This window comes from Anopheles ziemanni, chromosome 2, assembly GCF_943734765.1.
Source record: "Anopheles ziemanni chromosome 2, idAnoZiCoDA_A2_x.2, whole genome shotgun sequence".
In the NCBI taxonomy this organism is placed as follows: domain Eukaryota; kingdom Metazoa; phylum Arthropoda; class Insecta; order Diptera; family Culicidae; genus Anopheles; species Anopheles ziemanni.
Window position 1 is genome coordinate 69,669,136 of NC_080705.1, and position 19,886 is coordinate 69,689,021.

At 45.8% G+C, this 19,886-nt stretch overlaps 1 protein-coding gene across 1 annotated transcript in view; it reads right to left on the minus strand.

Annotated features, from left to right (window-relative positions):
- The window catches only part of LOC131294202 (protein scabrous), a 55,330-nt gene extending 39,560 nt beyond the window's left edge, over positions 1-15,770 (minus strand). Inside the window, exons 1-2 of the mRNA XM_058322248.1 lie at positions 15,370-15,770; positions 4,037-4,364 (exon numbers count right to left, since the gene is read on the minus strand). Coding sequence (XP_058178231.1) covers positions 4,037-4,364; positions 15,370-15,770 — 729 coding nt within the window. The remainder of the gene's footprint in view (positions 1-4,036; positions 4,365-15,369) is intronic.
- Positions 15,771-19,886: the final 4,116 nt, after the last annotated feature.

A 19,886-nucleotide genomic window follows, 5' to 3' on the forward strand; every position in this document is an offset into this window, starting at 1 on the left:
CATCCATAATCATGATCATTACCATACTTAATGACCGTACGCCCACCTTCGCAGCGGAAAATTTGGAGCACATTTGGCAGCTTCGGCTTCTGCCGGGACAGCAGTTGTTGAACATAAATCAAAATATCATCTGTTGCCGGTCGGCACCGGGGGTTTTTTCCCCCCCGACGAGGGTACGGGGGTGGAAACAGCTAACCACCACCGGACGCACTGAGCATCACCGGAAGGTACGATGACATTGACCGAGGCTTTTTTTTCAACCACGAGTGCCGGACGAGTTTCATTGTTGTTTTTCCCGGAGATGGCAGTTGGAAGTCATCAACGCGACGCAGGTTTGGGGGGATGATGGAAATCATCCAGCCTGTCCAGACGGTTGTTCAGGCACGTGGCTAGCCGTTGAATTGAGTGCGTGGAAAATGTGTTCCACCGCTTTTTAATTTTCAACTTCCTCTTTTCCGGAAACCCAACGCAAACGCGTTACGAATTGTCAAGGAAAAACCATCGTTTCCTGTACCGGAAAAAAAGTCCGTTGGTATAATAAAATTATTAAAGTTTTCGTAATATGTCAGAAACGTAAAGTTTCCTCGTTTGTACTACACTTCAGCTAAAAAAATAAAATAAATAAAGACCCGCGCAGTTTCTTTTGAATCTTACTAGAGTACACTTCACAATTTGCACAACGAAACAAATAACACATGGACGCTGGTTGCGAATTATTATTTTACGTGTGCAAATAATAAACTCTGCATGCTCTTTTTGCAACCCCTCCTGGAAGAGGCGAAGACCCGTCCGAATGACGGATGGTGGAGGTTGTAACGCACCGCGGAGCTCGTAAGTGACTCCCGGTGAACCTTATTTCCGTTCACCTTTTTTTTTCACCCCACGGCGAGCTTTACCGAAGCGTGAAATAAACCCTTCAGTATTTCAGGGCGCGCCACCCCTCCGCGTGCTGTTGGAAAAAAAACGCTTCCAAGCGTAGCTTTTCATTCCACCTATCACCTGGAGCCTTCGGTCGGTCCTGGTTCGCGCCCCGGATGTCCTGCCCCGCCAAGGGTTATAATTAAGGGAAATTTAATTTATGCTCCAATACATGAAACATTTATCAACGGGTTTTTCCTCCCGCGAGGCCAAGGCGTGAATGTATGCGTCCGGTGGCCCACCGGGCTTGGGGCGGGCCTATCCTTTATTTTCACACAGCACCAACCGGCAACGCGTCACTCAATTTCGCTTCCTTGCTCGCCAACGTAAGGCTTGGCAGTGCCGTTCCGGGTTGGTACGCTCTTTGACCGTTGCTGGCACCCCTGGTTCGGGCAGGACGAAAGAAAGCGGACCGAGTTGAGTGAGGGTGAAAATATTATCCGCACCCCCCTTTTCGAAACGGTCAACATGCGTAACGAATGTACCACACTCGATGGGGGAGGGGAGATTAAAGCTAAAGTGTGTGGCCTAACGGACAGCCACAACTCCACCAACGAACGAAGAGAAGGTGAGTCATCGGACAGGTTTTATGAGTGATGAATGACCACCACCTCGGTTCGACATGCTTCTTCTTGGTAATGGTAATGTTCCGGGCGTGGAGGTTTTCCATAGCCATTGCCGAGGAAAAATCATCACACAAAACTGAAGTACTTAATTGTTCCACGCTTTGCGGGTTCGGTGGCTTGCAGCTTATAATATTTACATGGTGGTACTGATGATGGGTCAATTTTGCCGCGTAAAGGACAGCATTTAACATACTACTTTTTTTAAAGATCAACAGTAAGACCATAGAATTTTTGTTTTATAGAACGTTCAGCCGAAATTTGTTTTATATTCATCGGACACTTTTCAATTCTTTTGTTTTGTTTCTTCGGATTTGTCTTTAAATTTGAAAGATCTGGTACGGTAATAGTACCAAAAGTGACCCAATGAGTCATGTAACTTACAATATGATGTTATTTACAAATGTTAAGAACACAATAACTTGCATTTTTATACCAGTTATGATTAAAACATCATTATTCCTCCGAACACCATAAAAAGTACACGATAAAAAGAGGTTATTTCTTCCCCGCCGGTTGTTCCTATAATGGTGTTATGGTTGCTATAGTTGTGGTATCATCTACACATAGCGGTGGTAGTACAGAAAACTTGGAAAATACTGAACATATTTCTACAGTAATTTATTTTTGAAGCTAATTTCAAGCAGAACGACCAAACTACTCATAGACCAATGTATTTTGAACTGTTTAATAGCCTTAAGGAAAAACTCTTGAGGAATCCAGCATATTAGGACAACCTCGTTGGAAAATATTAATTTTGGAGCCTTAACTTATTAAGGAGTGGGGAGGTTTATCTTCTCAACACTCATCATACATGTTTATAAATATATCGTATTGAAAAGACTTTAAACACCCAGAATTGTTCAATCCATTTGTATATGTGATCAACGAGCTTTCAGCGAGTCCTTTTATTCATCCTTTGTTCTTTAAGAAATTGCCTTTTCACTCCGTAGGCTAATCTAGGTCGAGGCATTGAACCAAATTCTTGCGTAGGACGATGAATCTTTGACGTTAACAGGGTCGTCTGCTAGCAACGCATTTGTCTGTTAAGGAATTCAATTTATGAGTGGGCGGAATGGAGTTTATATTATTTCGTTCCTTTCATCTATCGAATAACTACGATTTCATTAGCATACCTTCATGTTTTAAGCAATTTAAATTTAATCTACGACAAACAGCTTTTATAAATAGTTATCTAAATTCAACATGCTGCGAAGTAGTATTTCTGTGAAAACAAAACCCCTCAAAAACCACCACCAGCACAGGTCGCCTCGTGAGTCCGGAAGAAATTCCTCCTCACACCGGAAGCGTCGCTTTGGAAAACTTTGCCACGAAAGCGTTACTTTTAGCACTCCCATCTGAACGGTGTGCTTCCTCCGTGAAGAGTTCCGGTGCGGTCGCGCCAAGATCTTGCTTCCTGGCCCTCGCCCGGGGAAGAAAACGGTTCAGGCCGGAGTAAAGTTTCCTTTACAGCGCAAAGCTTTCTTGCCTAACCCTTCCCCGCCCAACACTATGGTGGCAGTAGTTTGCGTAAATAAGGTAATTCAAAACCTCTGGCAACATAGTTTTGTTGTCATAATCATACCCTTTCTGCGCAAACAAAAGCGTTCCCGAGCCGTGTGTAAGCGTGTGTGTGTGTGAGTTGGAGGCTCTGTTTGCGCTGGGATAAGGTAACAAGGCCCACTCTGTCGACAACTTCGGCCAAAAAGGGGCTCCACGTCCCTTTGCTGCACAGGTGGCGAATGAAGGTGTAAAATACCGCTATCATCCTCCGAGCGCCAGTGCCATTTGCCTGCCGCGTCGGGTAAAGATCCGCCGAGGAGGAAAAAGGATACTTTATCCCGTCGAAAAGGATGATAAGTTACGCTTTGCCAGCCCGTGGTTGTGTCGCTGCCGTGTGCACCCGCGTCGGTTGGCTCACTCGCTCGATTTGTTTCATGTTTCACTCCGACATTTACATAAATAACTGCTCCAACGACGAGCCCTCGTGCTGCGTGCGCCAAAAGAAGGAGCACGACGTCACTGCGGGTGGAAAAGTCAGCGCGATAAAACATCATTATAACGCTCGGTGGAGCGGTGGAGCAAGGTAATGGCATTTTCAGCCGACCTTTTTTCCGTGCTTTTCCCTTAGACGATAAAGAAATTCGATGGGGGGCATCAGAGGTTGGCATCTAGCGCTTACTTTTGTCCCATCCAGCGATTCCAGACGCTCACTTCATCTTTTACGGAAATTCCTGGAGCACATAAATCTTCCCACGGTGGAGACAGAGGAAAGACTTTGGTATTTGATAAATTCAAAAGAAATAGCCATAGGTTCTCATAATATGGCTCTTTCTTCGATGTTGAGAAGGTCTGCTACAAAGCGAGTATTTTAATAAAATTTTAATTGTCTACAAACGTCACAAATGATTGTCAAGTGCTGAGTTATTCCAATACTAAAGACTGAATGCAATCTAAAAGACCACAGGAAAGACATAAAGCGACATCTGACTTACCTTTCCGTGCTGCAGATTGAGACTGCGTCTGATGTCATCGGCACTCTGGACCGCTTCCTCCTGCAGCTCCCGCACGAGCACTTCCGTTTTCTCCTGGCGCGAGCGAAGCGACTCGAGCTCCAGCTTCGCCGTGCCGAACTCGTTCCGCAGCGTGCTGAGGTCCTCGAGCAGCTGGTTGCGGAACTGCGCATCCTTCGAGCCGTCCCCGAACGAACCCTGCAGTTCGGCCAACTCCGAGCGGATCTCCGATATCGATTGCGATAGCCACTGCACGGTGAGACGCTCCTTGCTCGGTGAGCTGCTGTCGCGCAGGAGGTTGACGTCCTCTCTGGGGAAAGTGAGGAAGGAAGGTCGATTTAAATGAAATAAGTTAGTGCAGTTGGATGAAATTTCGAGCATTTCTGTTGGTGGTTAGAGCAAAATGTGAGGTAACCAGTGTGAGATCCTATATGTCTGTTAGATTAACAAATTCTTGTGGCGAAATGCTTAGTTTTGAACAAATACTACGAAACGCTGGTTGATACATTTTAGTCATGTTTCATTACGTTGATGCTTTCAGCTTTAATCAACGCATGGATGATTTTCCATGGCATCAGGTGAACAGTTCCTTTTTCCCGGACAGTATCGGTTCAGTATTAAACTGATAACATAAAGTACCGTACTCTTTGGTGGCACGTAGGGGTTCCTGGGGTAATACGCACCCCTTAAGGAAAATTATTCACTTTGCACTGAGCGTTGCTAGAAATGATTGATTTTATCAATTTCATTGGTTCGGTAAGGTTCAAAACAGTTGAGGAGCTTCTACCATTTTTGTTAAAAAAATTCAAGAATGTTTAATTTTTAAAAGTTCAATTTTTGATAGATCTGCATCTGGTGGAAGCAAAACACACCTGTGCTGGAGTAAAATGCAGCATTACAAAGGGACAGTAAGCACCAAAAAAATAAGGCAAAATGCCCACCCATTCCCAAAAAACTCAATTTGGATCAATGCAAAAGTTTAAAACTTTACTGTGAGTTGCCCGGAATAAAATAAAATTCAAGGATAATACTATACAGTATATTGATCAACATCTTTATTTTGATTGCTAAAATATTGTTTTGGTAAGTTTACAAACTAATGAAGTTTTCCTCGACCAAGGGGCTGCATTATGCCATCGTTCATAGTTGAACATATTTGTTACAAAGTAACACTGGCCGACAACTCTGTAACTAAAACTAGATGCGGCTGTAACTAAAACTAGATAGGAATCCACGCGGTAGTGTTATTAGTAAACAACAACAGATAGTGACAGGCAGGGTTTGTAGAGTAAGCGAGCCCAATTAAGAGAATACCAAGAACCTTGGTTGGGCGAAATTTCGCCCGATCAAGATGCGCGAATGATGGCCCCGATGGGCATTTTGAAAATAAACCGGCCATCGCGATACAGGAGAGGATAAAAGCAAGCGCGCCAACGAAAGCGGCCTTTCTACTCAGTGATCATACGCCAATAAAGTACCGCGTTTTTTAAAACGTTTCTAACAGAAAGATAGCGCTGTTAATGCTCGGTAGGGCGTATCGTTCACAATATTTTTATATATTATACGAGTAAATCTGCATTCTTATCGTGATTTTTACATGCAGTTTGAAGCACTGGATCTAATTTAAAATACTATGTACGCCATGTGTAAAACACCGATTTTTGCACTATTTATTCCTTCGTGGAATGGTTAACAAATTTGCATCAGAACATGTCCGAACAGGTAATGTTCTTGGTTTTATTTTATTTTGCGTTTAGATCCCTCACGTAGAGTGACAACTTTTCCCTCGACCATTTGCCATAAGAAATTGAAAGAGGTACGTTTTACCTCACGGGTGCATATTACCCCAGGCACCCCTATCCACCACGAACTGGGCAACGGTGTGGTCACAAGCTCACTCAAACACACGAAACAACGGAACTCATTAGCATCGGTCCCTCGAACACGTTCGATGTTTGGGTGTTTTTCCACAAATTTTCCGTCCGCCACACAACCGGAAGTAGCCCGTCATTAGCCTCGAAAACGGGGGTCTCTCCCGCTCAATCCTTTTAAGCGTCGTAAAAGAGAAACCTTTTCCCCTACCGTGCGTAAAGGTAACGTTTCCTGACCACCCTTCCGAACCGGCCCCAATACTGGGCAGGTTTTCCAGGTTCCGTTCGATTCGTTTGGCTTCTCCCTTTAGAAACGCGCCAAAATCGAGGACCAGCACGGGCGAAGGGGGAACGGGTAAAGGTTCGGTTACGAGTCTTAGCCACGCAAAGAGCGCATTTTGTGGTGGCGCGTGCACGGTTGGGCCACGGGGTATCGGGGTTTTTCCATTCTCGAGTTTCTTCGTTTCGAGGTTCTTGACCAACAGCGCGCACAAGTCGAGACATGAAAATCGATAGCGGGTTTTTTACCGCCTTTTTCCGCATGATAAACGGAACCCAGTGGTCATTTGTTTGAGTCGACTAAGGGTTTCACCGGCTTGAAACAGTGAGGACGGGCCGAAAAACTACTCCCCGTCATGGTCTTAAGGGGGCGTAAAAAGGGTTTACAACCTCTTTGAACGTCGCCAGCGCACCTCCGCCTCAAGGAGGTTCAGGTATTCCTTGGGGCTTTTGAACCAACGAATTATGTAGCCCACCGTTCGCTCACGGTCGCGCCTTTGCGTGCCGGGGGACAAATTTCTAGATCATGCAAACAACCAAATTCAATCACGGCGTTCGTGGTTTCGTGCACAGGGTGTTTCTTTTCCGAACGTGATGAAGTTGCTAGAAATCCTGCCTTACCGGCCGCTCCTTACACCATTACTCCGTGGCGACAAGGACGACGTAAGAGATGCAAGACCAGGGGCAAGCATAATACGCTCGGTCGAAAGGTGGGTATTATGCCTAATGTGTTTAACTTTACCGTATGGGTGACGATGGTAAACGGAAACCTATTCGAGGACACTTTTTCCACACACTGCAAAAAAAAGAAATACACGCCGATAAAATCCACCGAAAAGTGAACGCAAATAAGCGAAAGGTAACTCAAACCCCCTTAGAACACATACGCGAATGGAAACCCCAAAACATCGGAACGAATCGTTTGACTTTGCCATTTTGCGAAAACACGAGCAGCTCACGGCGCTCCCCGGAAGGTGATGGATGACGAAAGAAGGTTCCTCCACAAGGCGTCGCTCGATCGAACACCGACGTCTTATGCATGTGAAAAATGATACCTCAACGTCGTTCGCAGTTCGGTAATGTGTTTATCAGGGCAAGCCCACGATTTCGGCGTTTGTCCCGGGAGACGCTTTAAGTCCGGAGGGTGATGAAGAACTACGTGGCGTTTCGGGTGAAGATAGGGCGTAATAAATGAAGGGCTTATTACTTGCCACTTCTAAGCCCCCGGGCGTGTTCGGGAAGTCGCTCGAACCTGTCCACACAACCCCGTGCAATGACCCCGTGACGCCAATCCATCGGTAAAATTATCAAAGATTGCTGAGCCACGCCGGCATCAGGCTTCCACACACATAGACACGCGGTGACGTTTTATTGAAAAAGCAGCAGATTATCATACTTACACCGCACAAAAGGTAGAGCCGACTTTCGACCGGCAGTGACGTGTCGCAATTCTCGACATTGTGGCTCCAGAATCCTGAAGCGTCGAGCCTGACTTCAGCCGCCTGCCCAAACAATTACCTCGACACCCCCCTCACAGGGGGGAGGCGAAGGATGATTGGATGTGTTAGCTAAGGTCATGCTTGGCCTGAGGTTAAATCGAGTGTGTACGTTCCCCGTTCCTCCGTCCCGCTGCAAGTTTCGCGTCCTGGCGGACCTAATTCGATCATAAAACATCCAACCTCACCATTCCGGGCCGGATGGATGTAGGTGTAATGGATCGGTCGGATCCGTCGCACAAGAGCCGCCACTCGAAGGAAGAGAAAACATCCTTCGGTATTTTTTTGTGTGCCCCGAAAAAAGAAACCGAGCAAACGACGAAAAGGCAAGATATGATACGTTTGCGACGCTTTTTCGTTATGAGGAAGCGTAGCATAAGAAGGCGCCAGGAGGGCTCTTTCTTCGATCCGTTTTCGGCCACCTTTTCGCCCGGGTGCTACAAGTAGCCGAAGTAGGACCGACCTGCCCCGAAATGGTTCACGTGCAAACGTGTTTACGAGTCGTCCTCCGTGATGGCAACCTGAGCAAGGGCTTACTGACCTCTTGGGGATGCGCTTCCTACCCATACATACACATACACACACACATACAAACCTTCGACCCCACTTCTTTGGCCACTGTTTGCGTGTGTGTGTGTGTTTGTGCGTACGTGTGTTTGCCTTAGTGGTCGTCCTTCGCAGAACGAAAGCTTATCAAAAAGAAAGCAGAATGGGGCGAGAGTAAAATGGGCTCCCGAAAATCCCATACTGCCACCCCCCTGCACCTGACAAACGGTTGACATTCCCGGAGAACTAAATTGGCTCGATCGGTGACCCCCTTTCCCCCAAACCCTCGCCACCCCCGTGGGGCCACAACATGCGACGCGAATTCTTACGAGATGAGCTTCTGCTTCCACGCATTATACGTAAAATTATGGCGTACACACACAAACCCATAGACAGAGTGTCCTTGATTCTGTCGCCGTGGCCAGTCGCTTCGTTGTCCCTCCAACCGCTTACCGCCAACACAAATTACGACCCGGTGCCAAGTGTGCCGAAAGGGCTGGAGGTTACCGAGGCCAAGGGTTGGCTAGTGTGTGCGTGCACACGTACCTTGTCCAATGGTCATATATTTTTATTAAAGCCCCAGCGGTGCTGAGGCACGCTATTACTTTTACGTCTCGTACCCTCTCCCCACCACAGCCACCGACACTGCGGGGAAGAATACGAAAAAAGGCTCCATTCCTGGCCCCTTTGACCCCCCCATCCCACCCGTTCGGGAATGGAGGAAATAAATGCTCCTGCTGCTGATGTCAACCCCGGGTGATCAAAACGGAATGTCACTCGTTCGTGGTCCGCCCCGTAACTGCCCTCCCCCCTATTCCCCACTCCGGGCTTCATGTTTGATGAGTTAATTAAAATGCAAACCATCGAGCTCCGCACTGGGACGCATCGTTTGGCGTTTGGTTTGACCTGAGAGTTAAGGACTCGAGCCTTAACCTTAACTGGCCCGATTTGGTCGCATGGGAAATACGAGTTTTGCCATTGCAAATCCTTGCTCACCGAACCGTGTTGCAGCTGCATATTGGCAAAGTTTTCGATGGCCCTCACTGGAGTATCGTTTCCCTTTTGGGGAGCTGTGTGGGATACGAGTAAGTGTGTAAAGTGGGAGCTCCGTAGTTTAAAAAGCGAGGGTGGAATGTGCGTAGTTTGAAATTCAATATAAGCACCGTGCTGTTTGTTTATCTAATAGTAATTGTTGTAAACGCAACTTACTTCCTCCCTGTTGTGTGTCAACGTGAGATAGTTATTTTATTTAACGTCAGTGAAAGTTACGTTTTAAAACGTTCACTGTTTTATGCCGATTAAATTAAAGGAACTTAGCTCAAAGTTGGACGCTAGCTCGAAGATTGTTTTCAAATATTTATCCTTCGTGGGACTGGGCGTTACGAAATTTACAGATTTATAGCTTTAGAATACAACGTACTGATAGGATTTGTGATCCAGGAGTCCTTTTAGACGATAAGTTAACTTTTAGACATCACAATGACCAGAGGCTCATTGGATCATAGCGTCAGCAAACTAAGCAGCTGCTTGTAGTCCCGAGCTTTCGAGGACCCTGTCGTTTTGGTTCATATGTTTGTAAATTTTTATATTGGAAATATGTTTATTATTTTGCAACAAAATTTGATATTATTGTGCTAACGTAATTTAAAAAGATCAGTGAAAGATTTGATTAACGAAGTGGAATACTCTCAGAATAGTTTAAGGACAATGGATATTGATTAGCAAAAGTAATATCCTATACATTTCGTAATAATATTAGTAATTTTGCTAAACCATTAATCGTGTTTATAACCTCTATAATACATCGATCTATAATATACTGTCTTTCGATCACACAAACTCTCTTCGGAGAGAGGCCTTATCCCACTAGGGGATGTCGTGCCACATAAAAAAAAAATTAATCGTGTTTTTTCTTTTTCAAATATTTCTCGATTGAAATTGCAAGAAAGTAAGAGAAAATAATTACTTGTCAGTATATTGAAAAGTTGTTGATGGTTTCGCATGAAATAGGGCTTTGCAAATCAGGATCTTCAGGATCAGGATCAGGAGCTTTCATGAATCTCTAATTAAAAGATTCATGAATCTCTAAAACGCAAAGTACCTTATTTGTCAGTCTAGTCCGAACCATGCTAGAGTTTGGGTCGGTTGTGTGGTGCCCCTCAGACAACAGACCGTTCGATCAAACGAATCAAGAAGGTGCTAAGAAATATGACCAGGCATGCTATTGAACTTTGAAGATGGCCATAGTGAGTATGAGCCGATGTCTACAATGGCTCGTAGCTGTAATCAGCATTACGCCATAATTGATTTATAATTTTTTTATAAGCCCAACTGACAGAATGTGATCTGTTTTTATATGATGAGTATGTTTTTTCGTTTTTTGAAACCCAAGGTGGCAGACAAGTAGAAGCAAATAAATAAATAAACAAATTAAATCACTAACTTATTAATAAACAGATTAAAGTTTTAAATTAGTACAGTTTTGAATAACAAATTTTTGCTCATTTGAAAGGTAAAATAAACAACGAAATCGAAATAGTTTACCAGAAGATTGCAACTAACACCAAACCGAAAGAACCACCAGCTTCTGACCTGACGGCAATCGAAAACACCCTACACTCCACACACATACACACACGTTCTCGAGACTGACGCAAAATTCTTCAAACCCCCTTCGGGGACCGATAATTTCGCTACCGAAAGTGTGTCCGCGTGTTCCGCGAAAAGCCTACACGGCGTGAACAGCGCTCCGGTCTGGTGGTTGGCAAAGGTAATCCTATTTCACCTTCAGCATCCGATCCGAACCGAACCGGCCTCTTGCGTTCGCCGGAGCCTGACACAAATCCTATCGGAACGACTTTTCTCCCTCCTCTCGTTCGGTAACGATCATGTTCCGGAGGAGTTTTCCGTTTTTTTTGTTCCTGCATCCCTGCATCCATCATCCTGCGGCAGGGGTTGCTCACGTACTTGAGAGGTGGGAGCCCATTTCACCACCACCGGGGGTTTGGGGGTGGTGATTTGTTCGAACCGTCCCAAAACCACCCAGTAGGCGAGGAGTCAGCACGAGCACCAAAGTCACGGTCGTAATTGCTGCCAGCGATCGATCATTCGCCCGAGGCCTGCACACGGCGCTTTCCTTGTGTTTCCCTCCTTTTGGGGGAGCAAAGAACTAAAAGAAGAAAATAAAGCGCAGCTTCTCGGGCCGAACGAGCAGGGTTACGGCACTGGCTGGCTTAAAACCTCGTTACCCACAGCCTACGGACGGCCGTTGGCGAAAGAGTCAAGCTGAAAGTGGCATTACCACGCGCGTTCCTGCTTCAGGTTCGCTCGTTTCGGCAAGGACAAAACGCGACGGTGTCGTTTTCCCGTCCCTTCGACCCCTGCCACTTTGAAGCACGTGAGATGGGGTTTGCCATGCACGAGTGTGTGTGTGTTTTTTATGTTGCCTCTTCAAAACGCACCATTCTACAAGATTGGTCGTTAGAGCTGATTGGCAAACGGATCCTGCTGTTGCTGCCTTCGAGCCTTGAGACCTGACGACGTACGACGACGACGTCGACGACGAGCGGGCAGCAAAAAAGCAACAGATCCCGCACGGCCTAGCGCGTTTGCGTATCCTGCGGGGCTTTGCGTTTGACAGTTTACTTTTTTTTTACCGTGATGCTTGCGTTTTCTGCCCTCGCGTACGGCGAGCTCAACGTCCGGGGGTCCGCAAGGTGAATGATAAATGTATTCGCATGTCAGCAAGGATTCGGGTGCAAGTTAAGCTAGCTGTACGGACTTTAACCCCACCGATGTTGCTCGCTGCAGCCCGAGGATTCCGCGCTGAAATGGGCATCATTGGAAAGAGCTTTATAGGCTGGGAATTCGATCCGATGGAAAACAGGTCAACGCATCGGATCCAAATGCAACTATTAGTTGCAATGTTGCTCGGAACTTCACTGCAGCGTATTAGTAACGTTGCTTTTTAGTGAAGTTGTAAATTCAAACATGAAACCAAAAACCGAAGGCGATATTCCATCACTCAGACCAGCATCATTGCCTATTTTACATAGGCTAGAAATGCCTCAGGATGAGTAAATCGTTGCAATGTCCGTTTGCCTGCAGAATCGGACAAACAAAGTTAGAAATTGGATTCTATTTTCGGGAATCCAGCATCCTAACAACATGATGCTGTTTTTCCCCTTTTTTTTACATATTTCCATTCGCACATGGATTCCACTCGTCGTTCATATCATCATATCGTGATACATTTATTCCGACTGGCATGAATGTGTCATGTTTATTTTCTTTTTCGTGATTTTCTCGTTTTATTTGTAGACAGCGTATCAGCAAACGTCCATTTTAATCGTTTATATTTTTTCCTACCACAGTTCTTTTCGTTTCCATCGTTACACGTAACTCATGGACACTCACTTGAAATGGATTACTGACTTATGGCGATAGTGATTGCATGTACAGCGATTGGCATGTAACGTGGTTCGATTGCGTAATAGGTTTTTGTTAAATCCATCCCACAGTCAAGGGATTTATTTGGGGAATTTGAAATTACTCGTGACTGTAACAATTTACTAAGCACGGCTTTGAGAACGGATCTAAATTTATGCCGATTAAACATTTCGAGCTCCAACAACTTCCAACTTTCAACTCGTATAAAAGTGGTAAGTCGTGTAAAGCCTTCGATTTCGTTCGTCTTTAATTCCGACTCATGTGCCATCGAAACGGATTTCGTTGCTGAGGACGGACGCTTCCGTCCGCCGTCACGCATCCCAAGACGACGACGAGAGCATTCGTTCTGCATACTTCAGCCAGGTCCTTCACTGGCACGGCACAAAGGACGATATCCGGATGAACGTTTAAGGACCCGGCCCCGGTGGCTTATCTCGGCCCAGCACCGTCGCCGACATATTTGCCGCTCGCAATTGCCCATCGTGCGGCCCTTCGTGAGTGCATCTCGATAAGCAAGCAGGATGGTGCCCCTTCTGCTCGGCCGAAACGGCCTGCCCTGGTCCATGTTGCCGAGTCTTGTGGCCATCTCATTTATCCTCATCGTCATCGGACGGATGCACGATTTCCTGGCTGCAACTCCAATTCGTCCCTGCTCCGCAAATAACTACCCCCGCCGCCGGAACCGGATACCGGATTTCCATCCGCCCTTTGTTCGCCCGGGCGCACAACGAAAATCTTCCAATAAAATGAATCGATACGCTTGATACAGCAATTTGTTTCTAATGGATATAAATGTGCCATCGATTAGAGTCGGACCCCTTATGTCGCGGTTCGGGTTGCCTGGGCGAAAGGCATTGAAGCTACTAGCATTTCCCAACTATAGCATTGCCGTTTTCCGGACGAGGGATTACTGCACGCTTATTGCTGAAACTGTTTTTCTTTTATACTTACAGAAAAGCATTGCAACGGAAAACCAACGTCCCCGAAGCACAAGCTTAAGCTGACCCAGGTTTTGTTTTCCGGTTTTTCGGAGGCTGTTCGGGCTCCGGTTTCTCATTAATCAAATGGAAGGGATCGTAACCTTCATCAAAGCATACCGAGGTGCCAGTTCCAGCGTGCTGGCTTTGACTTTCCTCCACCTTTGACCGGTTACTATTTTTGGTGGGTGGTGGAGGGAAGGAGAGGGAGTGCGGGAAAGGGGGAGATTAGTGTTCGAATGAGTTGCGAAACCATTAATTAGAGGGCAACAGGGATGTGGATCGCTTAGCTTGGGAGTTCCTACTCGTTTGCAATTTTTCATTCCAAAAAACCAAACCTCTGCTCGTTTTGTGTGTCCCTCTCTTTCTCACTCTCTTCCCCGGCAGGACGATGTGGTTTGTACTGGGCGACCAAAGCATTTCATCCAAACTAGAAGCCAATTATTATCGACTTTTAATAAGAACCCTACAACCTTTAGGGCGCAGGCGGGACCGACGGGATGCCCGGCGGGAGGGAAAATGTAACCGTTCGGTTCTGGTTACGGTTGAGCGATCGTTTTACCTTTTGTTTTTTTGTTCTTGCCCTAACTTCTTTCTCTACCAACCAGAGGAAACCCTTCATCATTTATCAAATTGAAATTCATTGAAGGTGAAGGGGTTGAAGAAAATTCCAAATTTTTCGGCTTTCGCCTTCTGGGGGTTTTTCGAAAAAGTTCACCGGAGGCGTGCGAACCAGCAGGAGGCATAAATTGATTGATTCATTATTTAAGCAAATTTTGTGCACAAAGTACTTTTACAAGCAGAACATTTTTCAATTTGTTCCCGATGCAAAGGTAAACAACTCCATGATGATTCGCGAAATCGTTTTGCAAAGTATTTCGAATGAAATTATACCGCTCTTTAACACGATTTTGGGAAAGAACAAAGATAATAAACACGCTAGGTTATTTTCTGTTATGATTTGTTTTTCTCATTGCAAGATATTAATTGTAAACAGATAATATTTACACGTGATTTTCATGAGTTTTTAAGCAAAAGTTCATTATCTAACGCAGACCAGAATAAAGTAATACATAATTGGAAGCAGGTGAAACAGACAAACAAATAAAACAAGGAAGAGATGAAATACTGTGTAACTATAAAAAGGGCCTTGTTTTTCAAATGCAAGTTTTTAAAATACTTGAAAAAACACAAAACTCTTTTATAAATACTCTGACTTTCATACGGGTTGAAACATATTGCACGAAAACATTCAAAGATCAAGTGTACAACATAAGAAAAGGGGAAACTTGCTCTTCGGAGAAAGAAAAGTTACAACGTTCGCCAGGAAACTTTAGTCGGCCATTTTTTTAAGACGATAAATGTTCAGACAGGATTTTATCGCTGATCCAGCAAACCGCCCAGATCCTGGAAAAGCGGTAAGTTCCCACTACATTCGCCTGCTTCGAAGCCGCTGGAAAATTCCCAGTGGTTTGCACGGAACGTCGGAAGTTCGTGGAAAAGAACTTAGTGCTCAGCGGAAGCGATTACTAATTAAAGTTGGCCGTTGTCCCGAGAGTGCAAAATGGCGGCGGTGGTGGTGGTGGCCATAGTTGACTATACGGTGTATTTGTGTGTGTGTTGGTGTGTGTTCGGTGGCCACAAATCCAATAAACCCCGGTTGGTTCGTTCCGCTCCCCCACTCCCTCAACGCTTACCTCAGCTGGTCGAGCTCCTCCCGGATCTGGGCGTCGGTGATTTCGGCCGCGTTTTTCCGCACGTACTTCTTGAGGCTGTTCTCGAGCATCTTGTAGTCCTCGCGCCGCTGGTACGTGAGTGCATTGAGCTGCTTCGACAGCAGCCGCACCTGATCCTCGAGCGAGAGTGCATCGAAGCGCTCGCTGTCGGCGTCCCGCTTGTCTTCCGCCAGCTCGGCCAGCGGACCCACCGTCGACGGCGGCGTCGGTGGCGTCGACGGACCGCGTGCGGAGTTCACATTATTGGCTCTATTAATGCGGGCGGCGATGCCAGCCAGGCTCTCCCCAGCGTTCGCAGCACTTGACTGTGGGAATGCTACTAATCCAAGGATAATCGTCGTGCGCACGAATAAATTCACCATTTTCTTAGATTTATAGAACATTTCCGAGCGGGGCGGTTTTATTTTTTATTTTCCTTTTTTTCACAACTTCACCCGTTTTCCTGAACGCGGAAGGAAAACTGAAAGCACAAATAAAACGTACACCTTGGCTGGGGAAACGGAGCAAAACCAGGTAAACCACCAGCGCCCGTGTTTGCTTTGATCCGCTGGAAAAAGATGCTCGTGCTTCGCAGCGATATTACTTTCCTTCGCTTTTCCCTCGATGGCGCTCGCCTGAACTTTGCCGTATCTTATCACACCTCACGTTCGCACGTTCCCGTTCGGCTGGTCGGAGTGTTGGCCAGGTACCGCCCCAAAACAACCTGTTATCCTGTTTGGCCCCGTTCGGCGCACACCCGCCCGCGTACCTCGGAAAGCCACACGAAGAATTTCCGCGCGAGGAAAACTAGCGCACCGGCATCCGGTTAGACACGTACGGTGCTGGAAAACATGCACGTTAACTTATGCACACGGACAACCGCACATACACATCCTGGCACGCCAGTACACACACCCGTATATACACACACACACACGTACACAATCCTTTGTGCAGGTTTATCCTTCGATCGAACACCTTTGCATCCTGCGGTTCGTCCCGGAGGGACCCGGACTGGAGCTTATGATGAACAAGGGCTTGTGCTCGATGAATTTTCTGTGTCGTTGTTGTTTTTTTTCTCTTTCTCACTTTTATCCTCTTCGTGAGCTAGTGGGCCACGTAATCCTGACTATTTACTGAGCACTAGCACACAGTCACACAAACACAGACACACACAGGAAAACGAAAAGATGAAGGCTGCCTGGGTCGAATCTTTTTGCAGTCGCTGCACGTTTCGCCGCTTCACTGACGTTCTTACTGCATCGACTGGAAGCGAGGGAGAGAGAGAAAAAAACAACGAAAGTGAAGGAAGAATGAATGTCGGAACAGGTTGGAAAAAGGGTAATAACGTGCGAAGAAAAGCACAAACCCTTGAACCGAGTGGGAGGAAAAACTATACGCAGCTAATTTCGATTCACCATACTACACTTTCTCATTACTGCATTGCATTTCTCGTGGAGCTTTGTTCCACTTCGTTCTCTACTGTTTTATTGCAATTTTTTCCTTCTGTTTTTCGTTGCTCACGCAAACAAACGATCTGATGATGGCATTTACTTCCCCCCCGTTGCCCCTTTGCATTCCACCACCGTTCTCGTTAATAAGCTCCTCCCGGAGTCTATTTATGATGCGAAAACAACAAGCAGTCCAATAAAATTAGCACGTGTGCACGTACGGCGCAACTTTATGGGCTTTTCTGTCGTGTCGAAAAACCTTCCGCACATTTTTGTTTTCGCCCCGACCAAACGACCCTGAGCAATTGGATACGTTACGCATCACATGGAGGGCATTGGTTCTCACAAGCGAAAAATAAAAAGGAATCATCCACTGCAAGTCGGCAACATCATCCTGTCAACGGGAACGTGCGTGGAAAGACGCAAAGAAACGCAAATGAAATTAAAATAATAACACAGCAACCGGTCGGAAAAGCAGGGCACAGGATTTTTTCTCACAAACACACATACACAAATACACACAGATTCTCGCTCGAACACGTACAACGGGATAGTAGGGAGGTTTTCGGAGACTGCATCAACACATTTCGCGGAACGTTTCCCCTCTTTTTTTTAAAGAGGATCGCAAACGTCCTGACATTCATTTCCTACCATTCATTTTATTTCAACCCCCTCGAAAAGCCGGGTGCCGAAAATTTCGAAAACCAGAAAACAACCAAACAGAAAAACAAAGTGAAAAACTCCCAAAACCAAAACCACACTCGCTGCAAAATGAACATAACGAATCAGCGTTTGTCATCAACGGCACGGCACAAACATACGCCGGGGCACCATCACAACCGTATGCGGTGGTCGGGCCGACCGGCTTACTATACGCGCACTACACTTGGTTGGGCGATAAATTTTCAATTAGCTTCGGAAAATTTTTGGTCGTTTATTTTCTCCGTCGCGATGTTATTTTTCTATCCTGGTTCTTTTTTTTTTGTTAATTACGGTTTGGGTGCACAATTTTCCAATTCAAATGCCGATGCGCATTGCAAACGTGTCGCCAAACGTATTTCCTATTGCTGGGTTGTGGTTTGTGGGTGAGGGTGGAACGGTGGAAAAATAACATGAAACTGTTCGGGATTTATTTGGAGAGAAAAAGGAAAGGCAGCGAAACAAAAACAATCTTTACGGTGTTTTTGTTGTGAAATCATGTTATATTCATCGCGTTTTTCTGGTTGAATAAATAACACTTGCTGACCTTCTGCCGACAAGATCGACGCGTTACAAATGAGTGACTTCAACGGTTGTCAAAGCGAGGAACCTGATCACGCGGGATTGTTTGCAATTGAACGAGTGGTACTAACGTTTTTCGTAATCATGTCTAGATATCTTGGAGATATTTTAGCAAACGAAAATAGTGAAGCTCGCATTGATTTTGAATTAGCGTTATGTTCAGGTTTATTCAAGTTGATCCTTTCAATCCAAATTTTAATTAAATTTAAATAAAGAAGAACTAAATTAGTTTTTCTGATGTCATTCATGTCGTGAAGAAGAAAATAAGTAAAGCATAAATAAATAAATCTTGCTCGTCTTTTCCATTTTCCTCACTCATTAAATCCTCTTTTCATAAACACCTCAGGTTCCATTTGTCGTACGATGAAAGTTGGATTAAAAACAGAAGGAACTAGCACCAAAAACGAACACAATCGGCTCAACCCGAAATAGATCCAGCTTTCCATTCATTCAACGTGTTGTCCAGTTCCGGGCGGCTTGTCTCTGCACTGCCTGAAGCCGGTCCAACTTTATCCTTCACCGTCCGTGCGCCACATTAGCAGCGTAGCACCAACCCTCACTTAGTTTTCCCGACCGAAACTCGATTGATAAATATTTAATTTCCAACCCCACGGCCAGCCAGCACAGCGGCTTATTTTCTCCCTCCCGTCGGTCGATGAACTTCCACGGGCTTTGGAAGGAAGAGCTGTAGAAGCTGCACAAACAGCGAGTCCTTTTTGCCGTGGCTATCGTGTGTCGCGTCGGTTTATTTGTACAACGTGTCCTATTTCCTATACACATTTTTATTAATTTGCTTTAACTCCGTCCAATTTGCGCCACGGCCGTGAGCGCCGTATATATTACCGGCACACATACACAAACACCCACACAGGGAATAAACTACGAGCTGCATAAAGCCCTCCCCATTAATCTTCCACCGTGAAGGAAAACGGGCGGCACAAAATTGCATTTTACCGTTATCACTGCATCGTGTTATCGTGCGATACTTTCGCGCTCGCTCCACCAGCCTGGTGGAAATCTGTTTGTACACCTTTTTGTTGCAAAAAACCCTCTTTTACTGCCAACACACTTGCACACGCACACATATACACTGGTTAGGCGCACGGGCACGCGATTCCGCTGATGCGATCCTTCCCTGTCTGATATCCTTGCCGGCACGAACTTCAAACCGATACTGAGAACGGTCTGGTGCGGGAGATAGCTTTTATAAGCATCGAAGCAAGCGTGCTTTCTATGCGGCGATGTTCACCAGATGGAAACGTTCATTCGCTCCTTGCGACTCTCGCTCTGTTAGGTTCATCCTCTCTCCCTCTCTTTCGGGCAAATGTTTCGCATGAAATCGAACATGCGGGCCAGTTGGGAGAAAAAACATGTGCTCCGCCAGGGAAATGGGCAGCGAAGTGCATCTTGCAAGAGGCCATTTTTGAGAGGATTCGAGAATGGCGTGCAGAACACGCGAGAGAGAGCTGGCGGGATGAATAACAACATTGAATGAACGCGCGATTGTTTGGTTCGATGTTTCGATGTTTTCGAAGGACACGAACGCAAACACGTGGCACGTGTAGCGATAAAGTCGACGGCGTTGAAAGACCGTTGGACGCCGTTTCACACCGTCATGTTCGATAATTGTGGTATGTGGCACCTTTAGCATACAAATAAGGTATTTGCAATTAAATTTTATCAGAAGTAGTCGAAGACTTGCCCAAACAAAACAGCATGATTTAATTTGCTTAAAATAGATATTTTTATAGAATATAAAATAATGTA